The 17,509-nt window shown below is 38.2% G+C and overlaps 1 protein-coding gene across 3 annotated transcripts in view; it reads left to right on the forward strand.

The window, feature by feature from the left end:
- Positions 1–15,604, forward strand: part of APP (amyloid beta precursor protein) — a 201,090-nt gene extending 185,486 nt beyond the window's left edge. For all 3 annotated transcript variants that reach the window (XM_089512151.1, XM_089512152.1, XM_089512153.1), the window contains 4 exons: positions 6,387–6,440; positions 10,234–10,334; positions 13,117–13,263; positions 14,357–15,604. In XM_089512151.1, the coding sequence (XP_089368277.1) occupies positions 6,387–6,440; positions 10,234–10,334; positions 13,117–13,263; positions 14,357–14,458 (404 nt within the window). In that variant the 3' untranslated portion in view covers positions 14,459–15,604. The remainder of the gene's footprint in view (positions 1–6,386; positions 6,441–10,233; positions 10,335–13,116; positions 13,264–14,356) is intronic.
- The last annotated feature ends 1,905 nt before the right edge of the window (positions 15,605–17,509 follow it).

Below are 17,509 nucleotides of genomic sequence, written 5' to 3' on the forward strand. Positions count from 1 at the left end.
CTGAACATGAGTCAGCAGTGTGATGCGGCACCACAGTTCAAGAAGGATGTGCACAAGCTGGAGCATATCCAGCGAAGGGCAATCAGAATGGTGAGCAGTTTGGAAACCATGCCCTGTGAGGAACAGCTTAGTGAGCTGGGTATTTTTACCCTGAAGAGGAGTAGATTAAGGGGTGACATGATAGCCATTTAAAGAGATGTCATAATGAGGATAGAGCAAGCTTATTTTCTGCTGCAGCAGAGACAAGGACCCAGAGCAATGGATTCAAGCTACAGGAAAGAGATTCCATCTAAAGGTTAGGAAGAACTTCCTGATGGTGAGAACTGTTCAACAGTGGAACACAGTGCCTTGGACAGTGATGGAGTCTCCTTTGCAGGTTTTTAAGCCATCTGTTGGGAGTGTTTTGATGGTGTCCTCCTGCATGGCAGGGATTTGGACTGAGTGGCACTTGTGGTCTCTTCCAACTCTGATTCTATTATTTGTTTTCACAAATTGCTGCATTTCGTCTCTTGCATTTTTAATAGGGCCTCCCAACATCTTTGGAAAAGCTGTTGGGGTGGAAAGGAAAAGAATGCACAGCAAGTGTAGTTGTACAAAAGTCAGTGTAACTGATAGAAATTTGTGACAGTTAGCTGTGTGATGAACAGCTACCATTATTTCCAGTATAGGTTGTACTACCTTTATATACTACATTTTTTTATCTAATACATCTGGAACTAAAGCTATATTGTTTTGCTTGAAATAAAAACATGTGACTTTACATTGCTTTCTCATATATATATATATATATATATATATGCATACATACACACACATATACACACACACGCACACAGATCAAACAATAAAATAGTAGCCTTTTTAAAGAATATTTAAGATACATTATTATTGTAGAGCATTTCCTCTTCTATCTCCCTGAGAATTGGTCCAATTTTCTGTTTTATGTGTTGGTTATACTTTGATCAGTATTCAACTGAGAGATTGTTTCCTTTTGTGTCTGGGAGGGGAAAAAAGTTTTCTTTATTTTTTTTTATTTTTTTTGTACCTAAGTGTGATTTTGCTTTCAAAGTAAATAAGCATCATAAATGTAAGACATAGACTTACTTCACCCAGAGGTACCAGCCACAGGTCATGGTGGATAAATATATCTCCATTCTCTGAATGCCACTCAGTACCAGTTGCTGGGGAATATGAGTTGGAAGGGGCTAGTGTATTCATGTTCCATTGTTGGCTTCCCACTGGCTTCTGCTGGTTGCCGCGGACTGGGTGAAGATTTGGCTTGATAAAACATGACTCCTATCTTCTTAAAATGCTTGGAGTGAATGCCAAAAGGTGTAATGCGGGACTCCCTCATGTAGGCTTCCAACAAAAGACAGCTTGGAACATTAGTTATGAACATTAATTGGATAAAATTGACCATTGGAAATTGGAAAATTACTTCACTACCATACACACTGACCACTAAAATTATTTAATTAGTTGGGTTATTAATTAACTCGTAAGTTACAATGTGACACTTCTGCCAGACTGTGGGATATACAGAGAATGACATGGAGCTTGTCAATGTTGACCTTAGGAGGCACATTTTGTTATTGGCTCTTTCAAAAGTCCTCTTTCTGTCTTTTCAGTGTCACTTTTACTCCAACCTAGAATTTTCCCCCACATGAGCTACAAAGCCCCTAGTATGGTTGTGCCCTGGAAATGTTGGAAATCCCAATACTGTCTGAGGAAAGCTGAGAAAAGCATCTTACAACCTGTTCAATCCAGTTGGTCACTCATCTGCATCCGTTTTCTTTCCACCCCACTTCATTCACTTTTCAAATGCAAAGGAATGAGATCACTGATCTACCACACGTACATAAATAAGTGATAGGTATAACTATTAGTAATTGAATCAAGGCTTGAAAATACTTAATCTGAAACAGCTGGAAAACTTCTGAACATATGCGGAATATTGGTGTACACAGCTAAATAACTGCATCTTTTCTGCCTCTCTATTCTCAGTCATGAAGAATCTAAAAATTTGCTAATAGCAGATTAATATGTTCTGTGTATAGGAACCAGAGATCCCAAATTTATCTGTTTCATCTTCAGTTTTAATGACCAAATACCTCACAAGCCCATTCTTCTCTGCACCAATTTTACCTTAATTTTAAAATTAACAGGGGGTAGTAAAAAGAAGGACAAGGAGGAGGTGTGTGTAAAAGAATTGGAGAAGAGGCAGAGAGAAGGCAAGAGAGAAATAAGAGGGTGGTGTGTTCGAGGAAAACTTTATCAAACATCAAGTGCTGAGTGAACAAGATTACAAAAGGAGTTATTGCAGCTCAACCTAGACAATATTATATAAGACTATATATTACACCATAATACACAACAGAAATATTCAAGAATATAATGAATAAAGGAAGAGAAGTTATTGAAGCATCAATAAATCCCCCCCCCCCCACATATATATGTACTAGAAATATTTCAGACACTTTAATGCAGTCCCATGGATGATAGGTGTAAAAAAATGACATTTTCATTAAAGAAGAACCTGGCTACTTGGTGGCCTTGCTAAGCAAACAAATGATCACAATCCATTCCTAGATGAACTTTTTTCCTTCCTTTTCATTTTTCTTTCCCAAACTCAGCTTTTCTGCTGTTACTAGAATTCCAGAAGACTCTCTCTGTTCCCTCCCTCTAGTCTTCCCAAAAAAAAATCATATAGCTTAGCCTACCAAACAACAGAGCTATGTGGTACGTTTCCTCTGATTGTGGTATTTCTTCTACTGAGGAAGCAGGCCTTCATTGCTACTGAATATGAAAAAGGGAGAGGCACCCACCCTAACAAATTCTAATGAATTCTGACAAACTAATTCACTAAAGTATATTCTTAACTTCGGTGTTAACTGGAGAATCTAGCATGTTGATAATTTAATGAATTAATTAGAATGTTACTTTCAGGTCTGAAAGGATATGGTACAGATAGACTCATAAAAACCATACTGATTGGCTGCAGCTCTCTCACGTCTCCACTGGCAATGTGTTTGATTTGGTGTAATGTATTAAATGGCCCTCAGTGCATTCTTTTAGTGGTAGCTGAAAATTCTTCATACATTTCTGACAAATGCATATGGTTTTATTAAAAGCTGTGACTTCTACTCTCGCATGCAGATTGGTTGCAGCCACTTTAAGAATTTATTTCAGTCTGTACTACTGTGAGTGTTCTACATGACTGAATGAGAATGTGCTATACTAGCCCAGGGATGGGCAAAACATGTCCCCGAGGCTGCCCTCCAAAGGCTCTTTTTACTTCCCATAGCCCCTCTGATATAGCAGCACAATTAGCAATTTGGGTCATTTTGAGAGCAATATATTTTCAGTATGGGAGACTTTTTTTAAAATGACATTTTTTGTCTCCAAACATCCGAGAGGCACAGGAACTGTGCCAGGCAAAACTGGGAGGTGTAAATGAGTATGGCCCAACCAGTGGTCTTGAAGGGGGTAACCTAACCCTTGGAAGTTGCCCACTTCTGAGCTTATTTACCCTACTACACCAAACATAAATTATTGTGAGCTGTAAAAGAATTTAATACATGCTGCCATGTGCATGTTTGCAGAGTTTTATTGGCATTATTTTGGAGAATATTTTTACATTGCCTGACATACAATTTTTTTGCTGCCAATACCTGCTGTACTGTTTGGGAACATCATATCTCCAGCACATAAGTAGGCAGCAGTGACCCTCCAAATGGCTTTGGACTGCACTTCTCACAATCACTCACCTTGGACTGCTGGCTATGGCAGACAGTAATTATTGCCCAAAAGCATCCACAAGGTCACAGTTGTTTGCTAATCAATTGCTAACCTTTTATTTATCTAGGCTATTTATCTACTTTGCTAAAATTGAAATAAATAAATAGTATGAATTAGCTGTTCATATTACTTTCTGGAATAAGCACAGAACAGAAGGTGAACATTCTGAAAGTTTGTGGAGTTTATGGAGGTGTATTTAGAATTTTCAGCCAGAACACTCCAATGCCTCACCAAACTACTAGCCCCAAGATTTCATGGGATGCAGCCATAGCAATTAAAATGGAATTATAGCTATGCAATTGGGATGAGTAAAAAAATCACTGGTGCTTCCTTTTCCATTATCAAAGCTTGTTCCCAGAGAGTGGAAAGAAATGACTTTGGACTCTCATCCATGTATCTTTTCAACCACCAATCTGAATGTAGGTTTGAAAGCAAGTACTGAGATTAGACTGTGCAAAAGTCTTAGTGCTAGCTGTACATTGAAATAGCTCAATTGTCTGCCTATCGTAGAACAATTTGCACATTTCCCTGGAATCCTCATCCTGAGTTATCTGTCTGATATTTCCAAGTGGGTGCTTCATTATCATTTTAAACTCAGTATGTCCAAAACTGAATGGCTCATAATTGATTCAAAGTTATCTTTTCATTTACTTTGTCCATTGATAATAGCATCATCCTGTTGAACAGCCACAAAGTCTCATTTGGTTTATTCCACTCTTTCATTTTACCCACCACTACTATATTCAGCCCATCAACAAATCACATTGCTTCTCCTTTTGTAACATGAGAAAAAGATGGCCCTTCCTGATCATCTCTCACCTTGGCTGATACAGTCATCTCTCTCAGCATTCTAATTCTCAAACCAACCTTCTTAACTGCATTGTTGAAGTGACAGCTCTCTTTAAATCTCTTCGATGTTTCCTCAGCCAATTCTTTGTGTCACACAATTTCTTGGGTTTCTCTCTCCACTTTCTACATGTGGGCTTCACCACTACTCTGTCATCCAAAGGTCTCCCACTGACTGGAATGGCTCAGCCCTTTCTCTGTTACTAGCTCATCTTTGGATCTGCCTCTCAGACGATCTATGCAATGCCATCTTTATATCTGTGCAACTGAAATAGTTCATTTTCCTTCCCTTTTTATTTTGCCGTTGTGTCCCCCCTTGTTGAACCTTCTGAGGAAAGGCCCACCCTTTTGCATTATGTTAACCTCTTTGCATGTTGACAATACTATATTAATTAATGAATTACTTGATAATGACTTTTAAAGTTAAATTTCACTAGTACCTGTTTCAAAGGATGGATTGTACTAGAATGTAACAGATTCACGTAGCCCTCCAGAACTTTGATACCTCTGTGTATCTTGGACTATAATCAGTCTTATCCAGCAGTGATAGCTATTGTAGTCCAAAGCAAATAGTGTGTCTGGTTGGAGAAGGCTAAATTAGAATGTAGCATGCTAGCAGAGAATCGAGTAGTTTGATTCCATATTCTTTTAAGCCTCATAGTTGTGTCTTCAGGATATGCTATGTGACCCCAATAACTCATACCAAAAAGGTTTGTCTTAAGTTCAAAGATATAGAAGAATCATTCAGCCCTCTAAATGTTGTTCGGCTGCAAGTCCAGTGTCCCTAGCAAACATAGACACATGTCAGGACTACTTGGAGTTATATTTTGGTGACATCTGGAGAGCCAAATGATTCATACTGGTGTCTTAGTTCCTAGAAAATAGGAGTTAATGGAGAACTTCAGATGACCATAAACAAGTATGACAAACAACATGGCAAAAGGCAAATGTGATAGACATCTATGGGTTCTGAACACTAAGATCCATGGATGTGTATGATGTCTGCATATTTGCATGTTGCCACATTTAGCATGTAGCATGCCATAGCACACCTAAGCAACATTCTCTTTTAGTATTCTTTTCCTTCATCAAAAAAATTGAACAAATACTTTCTTCTGAGAGCACTGTCTAAATTATACAATGCTTTTTGTACAACTCAGAAGGTTTTCTCAGAAGAAGACATTTGTTCCATTTGTTCTATGAGGGGGGAAATGCTAAAAGAGAGCTTTGCTTAGGTATGTTGTAACATGCTACACTTGTAGCATAATTGTCTTGAGAAGGTTATAAAATGGTGTCTGAAATATAGGCCAAGAGAAACTGGAATAAATAAATTTAGTAATGTAAAAAGGAACTGTATGTGCAATATTTAAGCTGTCCATTCTCAGTAAAAGGCAGGGTACATTTTTTTTTCCATTTAACATTGAAAAAGGCCTGTTTTATTGAGAAGTGTTAATTGCCTCATGATAGCTGATACGTTGAGTAAGAGATAATAGATTGAAATAGTAGTGGCATATAAATATTTAGTTTTCAATTATTTCCGTTCCCTTCCTTTTATTTCCAGAGTTAACTTAAAGCAAATCTTTTCCAAGCTGTTGCTTTTGTTAACCTTGTTTATGGCATATATCTTTCCTGCACTATCCCAAGCAAAACCATAGATGACTTATTTTTGAAGCTTTTGTTTATTTTTTTTATTTGCTCTTTTTTCTTTCCTTTTGTTTGTTTCTTTGGCTGCAAATACCCAGTTGAGCCCGTTGATGCCCGTCCAGCTGCAGACAGAGGACTCACCACACGACCAGGTATATAATTTGCATGGCTTTTACCTAACCTGTCTTTGCCCTGCATGTCTGTGTTTGGCTTGAGTTGAATGAATGACTCACTTTCTCTGCTGAACTCTTGAATCTTCCCATAAACACTGTCTCAAGCAGTAATTTCCTGCCAGTGCTTGAATAAGGTTATCTCCTTTAAACATTTCCATCTGACCCATGTAGTCATTATCTATGCCAAGATATTAAAGATAGAGCAGTTGGATGATTTGTGAACTCCTCCCCTCCTTCTAGCACATAGTTTTTTTCCTCTCAGAATTTGAAATAATGGGTAGCATCTATGGGAATTCAAAGTATGTGTGCATTTTGTGGGATACATATTTATATATGAAGCATAAATATTATTGTTTTGGAAGCTGAAAATGTTACATTCAATGAGTATGTAAACTTTTTAAAAGGGGAGATTCTTCCACTTAAATTACTCTGTTCTGCAGAAATTCCCCAAAATACTATAACAAAATGCTCTATATTCGGTCTGAAATGTGAATAAGAAATATTTGCCATGTACCTTCTAACAGATAAAATGAATGTGTTATATTTTAGAAGTATTTTAACTATGTCTAGACAATTCTTGATGAGAATAGTATACTACTAGCTGTTAAAATTGCAAGAATCTAATCTCTTAAGCCAATGTAGAGTAGAAATGGGTTACTCCTATTTGTAATGATAATTAGAGTAGTTTGTTCTCTCATAAGACACTTTGAAATAACAGATTCAATTTGATATACAGTCCAAAAGATTTACGTACCTTCATTTGCTTTCTCACATGACTTGTCCAACCACACATCATACCTCTCATTTGCAGCTCACCACAAACTGAGCCACTAGAGTGCTTGCAAAATCTTCATTAAATATCTGAACTTGTATGGCATGGTGAAGATTGGAGGGCCTTGATCTTCTTTACTCAACAACTGACTTTAGATAAAAACAACCTGTCTTACTGGAAAGGTAGCAAGACTTTAGACGAGAGGTTTCGTTGCCTGTTCTTGATAGAGACCCATAAATCAGAGAGTGCCCAAGCTGTTAGGCCTTTGACAGTAACAGTACACACATGACAAAAACAGGGATGAGTTATTTTCTAAAGTGTAACCTTTAGATGGCACAGCTTTGGAATGATGTCAGCTGCCTTTGCACTTGTACCTGTTTCTATCATTCCCAAATATAAGGCAAATAAATCTGTTTTGTCTCGTCAACTTTCTAGTGTTTTCATCTTAGCTAGTGCTAACAAAATGTCTTCCTGCAAGCAGGTTCCAGTTCCAGTAGTCTTGTAGTAAACTGACAGAAGGCTGCTGCAAGATTATACAGCTGGCATAAGGTTGTTGATTGTTAAATGGTTCCAAGGCTAATTAATACACTCATTTCAGTGCTTGCTACATTACATATCTGCTCCAAAATATGCCTTCAAACAAAATCTAGAAACATAGTCAAATTCCGTTCTATATACTTTCATCCCAGGCATCAGGTTAATTAATACTCTTTCTGTAGTTTGAATTTCGTATTGTTGTTCAATACAACCCCTATTCTTTCATAGTATTGATAGCAAAATAATAATAATAATAATAATAATAATAATAATAAATTATTTTATTTGTATACTGCTTTTCCAAAGATCAAAGTGGTTTACAGTCAATAAAACCAAGTACAACACGTCTCATAAAAATCCATATTATAAATATACAATATATAACACTAAAAACTCCAACACAAAACCAAGGTATACAGTAGTTATTCAGTCAATATAAGGTCTTTTTCTAGCTGCTTATTTTATTTCAAGGAGATCTTCTGTTGAAGTGAGTGGAAGCTTCCCTAAACATACAAATAGCTTCATAGAGGGTATATTAATCTTTTAAAACTTTATTTTAGCGTTGAATCTATTTTAATTATTGTAGTAATTTAATTCTATTTTAATATACTATTTTGTATGTTTTAACTGTATGGTTTTTTTTTAATGTTGTAAGCTACCCTGGGTCCCAGCCTTGGGAGAAGGGTGGGATATAAATAAATAAATAAATATAATAATAATAATAATAATAATAACAACAACAACAGCAACAACAATAATAATAATAGAGGGGATTTTTTTGTTAGGATCATGGGAAAGAAAAAAAGGAATTAAAGTTTCCTTTCCACCTGTGTATTCAAAACAAGTCAGAGTTTGCACAGGGTTGTGCTTTGCTGCTGTTTACATAATAATAAAATACAGATACATCAGTTGCACTCATGTATTTAATGTCTTTTTCTGTGTCCCCATGGTTACATGAGAACCACACTCAAGCCACATTTTATATGTAATGTCCAAAAAAAGAGTAACCCAGCGGTCTGGTCACTTTGGTTCAAAGTTAAGTTTGTATACCTGATCTCACTGCTGCTAAGGATGGTGCAAACAGTAAAATAATTTGGCCAGTGCATTCTTCTTGGCATGATAACTGTACATGCTATTCCTCGTGCCAGAATAAAATGGAAGGTATGATATTTTGTAGATTTGCCAACTTTGTTTTCAAGGCCCCAAATTACTAAACCATCTTGGAACATAGCTAACTTCCTTAAAGCATTTATGTGGCATGTATTCAGCAGTTGAGAAGAGAGGAACTTGGCTGTTGTTAGTTTTTTCTTGTGGACTTTATCCAGACATGCTTTCTTTTTAAGAAGTTGGCAAGTTTCTTATGACGCCATGACATTAGCAAGATGGCAGCATGAATGGTTACAATTTTAGATCCAGCTTTGAAGCACTTTATGTATAAACAGCATATGGCAACAGTATAAGGGGCAATAAATGTATTTCCATGAGATATACCCATAACACCCTATCTGTGCCAAGTCCTCATATAATGGTTGCATGGAAAGAGACAGAAAGATGTATCATATTTGTCTAGATTCAGAGTTTTTTCAGGATAGGCCTCTTGTCTTTCTCAGCAGTAACCTGGTTTTAATTACACATCATCCAGATCTCCCACAAAGTAACACTATTTATGATAGTGCACAGTGTTCTCCAAAGGACAGGTGCATACACATTATTATTATTATTAAACAGGAAAATGTTATGGCCATATATCCCTTATTGCATATAAAAGTATTAAACTGATATAGTGATATACCAAGTCTGATTTACATTTTCCCACTTACAAAGTCTTTCTCTTAGTGTAAGTTTTCCAGCTAGGAAAACAGTGTTTCTTACAACCTGTATATTTAATTAAAACTTGTTTGCATTATTAGTTATATAACTTGGAAAAGAATATATATAGACCATCTTCTTCTTGGTCTCTGTCCTGCACACAAATGGGTTGTCCTGCACAGAGTACCGTTCAGAACTTTCTGTAATCTAGTAAAAGTGTTATTTTTGTGAACTATCCTCTGAAGCAGTCACTGTGCTAAATTGGCTCTTCATATGGTCTGTAAATTTCATTTCCCCTTGACCACTGTTGGAAGCCTATTGCAGATCTTTTAGTAGTACACTTTGATCTAAATCCTGTTGTTAGTCCCAATTAGCGTAGACTTATTGTATCAGTGATATTTACCTATGTGTTGACATCACATTCAACAATTCCAGCTGGGATTAACCAGTAGAACTAAAGTCATTGCCTGCTCTTTTCATTTTGTTTCTTTGTTTTGTTAATATTTTTATCACACCCCATTTCATTATTTCACTCAACACATATTTCCTTAAAGGCTTCCTTGTTTGTGGATTTTCATATAATTTCTGTGGTGGAGGTTGACCATATGTGTGGACTTACTACTTGCTCTTGTTTGTCTTGTTTGCACAATCTAGGTTCTGGATTAACCAACGTTAAAACAGAAGAGACCTCAGAATTAAAGATGGATGCGGAGTATAGACATGATTCAGGGTATGAAGTACATCATCAGAAACTGGTGAGTACAGTGGGCCCTTAGTGTCTGCTGGGCTTTGGTTCAAGGATCCACAGTGAATGCCAAAATCCATGGATGCTCAAGTCCCATTATATACAGTGGCATATATATAGGGGTAAAATGGTATCTCTTATATAAAATGGCTAAAGCAAGGTTTGCTTTTTGGAATTTATTATTTTTTAAAATATTTTCAAGCCATGGTGGGTTGAACCAATGGATAAAGAATCTGTGGATAAGGAGGGCCATATATCCTTTCTTAGCACAATTATTGCTTTATTCTTAGAGTATTTTAGGCAGTAAGGGGAAGTACAGACCAGCCCTTTGTGCTGGCCTGTATGCATGGTGAGGGGTAAGCGTCCACATGCTTGAAGCCCTACGTGGGCACCAGCTTGGCATGTGCCCATCCAAATGGCACTGTGCAGAAGGGGCATCATCATGGTGCGCCTATGACGCCCCTTGCAAGGAGCAGATCGCTGCTGTGGCGTGTGGTTGCTGCAGCAACGATCCGGGGCTAAAAGGGGCGGCCCATCTGTAGAGCCCCAAATTTAAGTATTTAGGCAGTCTACCCTACTGACATGTAATACCTTAAAGGCACCATATCCTGTCTGATCCTGGATGCTAAGCAGGGTCAGCCATAGTTAGTACTCAGATGAGACACCACCAACAAATATCAGGTGCTCTAGGTTATATTTCAGAAAGAAAAACTTGCAAACCACCCCTGAATATTCCCTGCATAGTAAAATTTTAATTCATGGGGTTGCCATAATCAACAGGTGATTTGAAGACATGTGTGAGCACACACACACACACAAAATCTACCCCGCTTTTTATCCAGTTTTGGGCCAGTTAAATATTAAACTCTTTGGATAGATAAAAGTAAATAGCAGACCTTAGTTTAAATGCAAACTAAATAAAATTAACAAGTTTTAAATTTACAATCACTATATGTTTGTTCTTGATTGTTTTGTGCAATACTGAAACTGAAACCTAATTATTACATTGTTTCATTTTATATTTCCAGTTTCAATTCATTTTCAATTTTTTTCTTCTATTTTTCAATTATATTAGTACCTCTGTAGGATTTTTCAGGGTAGCATAATTCATATTCCCCTTCCAAGCACCCTCGTACTCTCATTTAACTTTTGAAAACCTCAACTGTAGTATCATTGAATCTACCTATATATTATATTTTTTAAAAATTACTACCGTGTGTGTGTGTGTGTGTGTGTGTATTCGACTATAAAACAACCTAATGTATGTCGAGGACAGGTTTTGATGCCAAAATTAAGGATTTTGATATGCCCTGTGGATAAGTCAAGGGTAAAATTTAGCAGCATGTAACAAAGGGTGTAAAGGAAAATGATGCAAAGGAAAATGCTGCTAAAGATCTTTAAAAATTTTGACAGGCGTAACTGTTTGTGCTCACACTAAAGGCTAGATAGATGAGATAGTAGAGGGGATTAATGCTTCTTTTAGGTGCTCTGAGAAGAGATTAATCTCTCACCTTTCACCAGGGCATGGTTCCTTTTTTGATAAAAGTTAAAGTACAGTGCTCACCTTAACCCATGGATAAGTCGACCCAGGTTTTTTGGGTCAATTTTTGACTAAAATTTCTAGACTTATACATGAGTATATACAGTAAATACCAACTTTCATCCTTCAAACAGAATAGGATGCTCTGACCCCCATTTTCCCTTTGACAGTTGGTATTCCTTTCCTTCCTCTTCAGTGAGCAAAGCTTCTTTGTAGTACTCACTGTGTTGCTCCAATAACCCCCACCATACTGCCATTCTCTTGCTTGTGGATTGCAGAGAAGATTTTTGGTACTGTTCCCCTAGGCAGATGTTTCTCTGCCTACCCCCAGCTATCACAGCAAAATCATGATTACTGGAATTGATGGTAGAAATCCTACATTGAGAACTTGTACACTTTGCTCAATCATGGAGGACCTCGGCCCTTTTCTGAGAAGTACCTGTTGGTGCTTCTGCAATTTTGCAAGCTGTCTGTCTTACAAATCAGTGTGTGAGCATATGTTTAAAAGGGAGTAAGACCCTTCTAGTAGTTAATTATCAAACAATACTGTCTTATATACCTTTTCAATCTGAAATGGTGCCAGCTATCCTGATCTACATCTATTCATCATCTGAACAATAGAAATCCCTTGCCTATCATTGTACTTGTCTAAGGCCTTCTCATTGTTAGATACAATGGTCTGGTGCTCAGATCTTTTAATTTTTAATTATTTTTTTACTCATAGGGGCTCTTACCACCTAACAGTCCCTGTAGATGTTTGTAATGCCAGAAGACAAATTGAATTCTATACTCTGCTGTCCGTCTCTTTGGGGTGGCTAGCCTCTTCTTTAGCACTGCTATGTCAACTACAGAGGAGCTTCATGAATACTAACTATGACAAGACATGTCTATTTTTCTTCTCCACAGCTGTGATACTTCTCACATGTAGGTCCATTGGCCCACAGCTTTTGTGGTTGCACTAACATTTACTTATCTTCCTACTGAACAGTCAGTAGGTGATAAGATCCTCAGCATCAGAAGAAACAAGCCTTTATTGTGCTAGTTTACTTCATTTATGGAAACACATTTTTGATATTTTGCCAGAGACAAAGTATTTTACTTGATATCCAGTAAAATGCCTGAGAAATAAGTGGACTGTAGAGTACATTTTGTATTATTTTAGAAATAGAAGTTACAAAAATGCATTGGGGAAAATATACCTTAACTTCTCAAATTCTGTAACTAATTTGCTACCATTATTTTTGATATTTAGGTATTCTTTGCTGAAGATGTAGGTTCAAACAAAGGTGCCATCATTGGACTAATGGTAGGCGGTGTTGTAATTGCAACAGTGATTGTCATTACTCTGGTGATGCTAAAGAAGAAACAATATACATCCATCCATCATGGTGTAGTGGAGGTAAGTAAAAAAACACTTGCACTGTGATTTCTCTTGCTGCAGTACACATCTTCATATAATACTTGCAGACAGGGTTAGTATCCCTAAAACAATCTGAGAATTTGGAGGGTGGGGAAGCAGCATGTTAATGCTTTCTGTAGTTATGAAAATTAAGGGGCATTTCAATAGAAACAGTTCAATTAACATCTAGACCCAATGTTACCTGTATCAAATGAGTTGTAAGCAAACTGGCTGATTCATACAAATTTTTTTCCCCAATTTTGGGAATTGTTAGGAAAGGTAGAATAAAAGAACTGAAGATAGTCAGTATATATTTGTTCAAGGAACTGCTGAGCACATCTTTATAGCAGGGGCTTTGCTGGATGTTGAGCGTGGTGGAAGGAAGCTGTGACATTCCTCAGAGGCATACGAGACTGGATTAGTTGGAATGACTGTTAAACAGCTAGACTGAATGTTTCTTTTCTTTTTGAAACACCTTGAAGTGATACATCTACTTTAAAAATGAGAGAACTATCACTGATCCTAATGAAGAAATAGGGGCAGGAAAGAGTTGCATTCTGGCAATTCTTTTATTCACATGTTTCTCTGGATCTATCCCAGTGTAATTATTTGAAAACAATGAGCCAAATACTCTGCTCATGCTACTCAGCCCCTTTCTCCCTTGTGTCCCTGGCGCAGCCGTCTAAAGGCTGCGCCAGAGATGCAAACCTCAGAAGGAGCTCCATTTCTGAGCTCCTTCTCGCACCATGGAAAGGGCGCTCTAGGTGCCCTCGCCTGGCGCAACAACGTCACATCCACGCCACCTCGTTTGGAGGTGGCACGTTTGTGATGTTGTAATGGCGGCCCCCGTGTGGAACGGGCGCCACCATTTTTTAAGGACTGGGTCTGTACTAGGGTTAGGGGCGTCAAGAAGTGACACCCCTTTCTAACCCTAGTACGTCCCCAGGACGTACTTTTAGGCCCGTTTGTAACGGGCCCTAGTTGTCCTTTTAGAGCTTTTTATTCTAGTAGTTTTATTCTACTTTAAAGGGAAAAGCTATTGTAAATATGACTATGCCAGTATTAACCATCGTCTTCCTGATGGCTGCTTTAGGTGGATGCTGCAGTGACACCAGAGGAACGCCACCTTTCTAAGATGCAACAAAATGGCTATGAAAATCCAACCTACAAGTTCTTTGAACAGATGCAGAATTAGAACACCACAGCAGCCTCAAGAGTTGGACAGCAAATGATTGCTTCACTGCCCATCGGTGTTCAGTTAAAGAATAATGTGGAAACAAGCAGACAAGCAAACAAAAAACACTTTGTTTTATTATTTACTCATTATCGCCTTTTGACAGCTGTGCTGTAACACAAGTAGATGCCTGAACTTGAATTATAAAATCAGTAATGTATTCTCTCTTTACATTTCAGTCTTTACACTACATTATTAATGAATGTTTTTTGTGTACTGTAAAGTTTAGCTGTACCTAACTAGTGCATGAATAGATTCTTTCCCAATTATTTATCATATAGCTCCTTTAGCCAGTTGTATATTATTCTTGTGATTTGTGATGGGGGGGAAGTCCTAAATGAAATATGCTTTAAGAATCGATGGGGGATGCTTTCTGTGTATGTGGGATTGAGCTGCTTCTCTTTGCTGAGTTTTCCTTCTGATCACTATGCATTTTACGATCAAGATCAAGATTATGATTATTATTTTTTTTAGAAAAGTATTCCAGATGAGTTAAAATTATTTTCTTCTGCAGTTGCATTTTATTGTACAGATTGTTGCTTCTGCTGTACTAGTGATGTAGAAATCATGGGAATACATGTTTGTTTCTTTGTGCCTGTTTTATGTGCACACCTTAGGCATTAAGGGGGTAAGACTTTTTTTCCACGTATCTTTTCATCTTTTAAAAAAAAAGGAGTCCCTGTTAATTGTGAGCACTTTTATAGGGGGGTGGGGTGGGGAAAGTGCCTGCTAGTTGAAAAATTAACAGGGATCCTACAAACATTTCTGCAGGATGATTGTACAGAATCATTGCTTCTGAATTGATAGCTTTCTACACTGTGTTAAATAAATTACAAATAAAACCATTGGGCAAGAGTTTTATTTGGGTGAAGAAACAAATACTGAGAGGGAGGTGACTTTAACAGTGACCATCATATGTTCACATTTGATGTTGGGTAGGTTTCCCCTCCCAATATGCCTGGTTCATAGAATTCCCATTTTGAATACAGTGAAACAAAATGGCATTAGGTGAGAGGGGTGTTTGCTTGGGCATGCCTTCCCCTCTAAAATGTCTTTTTTGAGTTTGTATAATAGTGTTTTAATGTAAATAAATACATTCCTGGAGGAGTTCCGTTGAAGTGTTGTGATTTTGTAACAGCTATCCTAAGTTGCCACTTGTGCACAATGCGAATGAGTGCCCAGTAAGCAAAGTAAGCCACAAGCTGTTCACCAAAGAGCAAGCTTTTGGTGAGACTTGTGTGATGCTATTGGTGCCTAATTGAAGTTGGAAAAGCAAGTGTATTTGTGGCTTCTGTCAGACCATCATCAAATCCCCAAAGTTAACTGCTTATAATAGTTATTCTGATAACCCCCACTAATAGTAAATTGTAATCAATTTGGAAAGGCAGTAACTAGCCACAGAGGCAATTTTTGCAGCAGCTGTGGGGCATTTTCTGCAAGATGGCTTTTTCATCACAAATTCATGCTACACTGTTATACTAGGCAGCCCATTGACAACTTCTGTGATAGTGCTAACATTGACCTAGAAAAGACTCAACTCAAGGGGGCACACTGCAGATGTCTGTAAAGTAATTGCTGACTACACAAGTCTTACCTACTTACCTGCCAGAGATCAATTCCTTGGTCGTTGTCACTGTTTAATCCTAAAATAATCCTAAAATAGTCTGCATAATTTGGGGGTAGGGAATATTACTTGTAAAATTAAACCCCCCCCCCCCTCTGGCTTTACTTCGCTAACGAAGATTCAGGAAGGACTCATCCCACATGATGACTAAAAAGGCCAATATGAGATAAACAAGTCCGGTTGCAGAAAGCACAGCAGAAAGTCTCCTTGGGTGATGTTTCCGGATTGTGGTTCTTTCTGCGTTGTCGTTTCTCTTCGAGACTCATTCGGCATGAGCTTTCAAAAAAGGCTGCAGCATCGTAGACAGTGCGTCTCCATGGCTCCCGGTGCGAGGCCAGGGCGGACCATTGTTGGTGATCAGTTTTGCCAAGCCTGAGATGTTGTTTCAGGGAGCCCTTGTATCTCTTTTTTGGGGTGCCCCTCTTACGCTGACCCATGGCGAGTTCACCATAGAATACTATTTTTGAGAGGCGATGGTCCTCCATCCTAGAAACGTGTCCTGCCCAGCGCAGCTGCTTCCTCAATAGCATGGCCTCAATGCTGGTAATCCCTGCTTGCTCAAAGACAGCAACATTTGTCACATAGCCAGTCCAGTGTATGTTTAGAATTGTGCGTAAACAGTGCTGATGAAAGCGTTCTAGGAGTCGTAGGTGTTGGCGATAGGTGACCCATGTTTCAGACCCATAAAGGAGAATAGACAGTACAGTGGCTCTATACACACTGATTTTTGTGCTTCGCCTCAAGTGTTTGTTACTCCAGACTCTTTTGTGAAGCCTTCTGAATGCACTATGTGTCTCTGCTAGTCTGTGATCGATCTCTTTATCAATCTTGATGTCTGAGGAGATGATGCTTCCCAGGTAGGTGAACTGCTGAACGGACTTAAGCACAGATTTGCCTACAGAGATGTGGGGATGGTAGTATTTTTCCTGAGGTGCAGGCTGGTAGAGAACTTCAGTTTTCTTCAGGCTTACTTCCAGCCCAAATTGTAAAATTACCAGTGCATAGTTAAAAGAGCTTTGCAATACCAGAGTGATTTTTTCCCCTGTGTGGTCTTTTTATAGGCCCACAATTGGGAGTCTGTGTATGCACAAAGCATGTTGACAACCTTCTAGAACTCCACTTACAGAGCTGGTGCTCCTGTCATCCTTTCAGTCAGCATAATATATTCCAATGGACATAGTTTAATGATGGAATGCACCTTTTTGTCTTCTCTATCACAAAATACCAACTGAGGCGCGTTACAAACCACCATAAGGGACGTCCTCAGGACGTCCTAGGTTTAAAAAGGGGCGTCACTTCTTGACGTCCCAAGCCTAATACGTCCTGAGGACGTACAAGATGGCGGTGCCCCATCTACATGGGGGCCGCCATGATGGCGTCACAAACAC

This window comes from Sceloporus occidentalis, unplaced genomic scaffold, assembly GCF_023333645.1.
Source record: "Sceloporus occidentalis isolate IW3139 unplaced genomic scaffold, rSceOcc1.0.p SCAF_2, whole genome shotgun sequence".
Taxonomy (NCBI): Eukaryota; Metazoa; Chordata; class Lepidosauria; order Squamata; family Phrynosomatidae; genus Sceloporus; species Sceloporus occidentalis.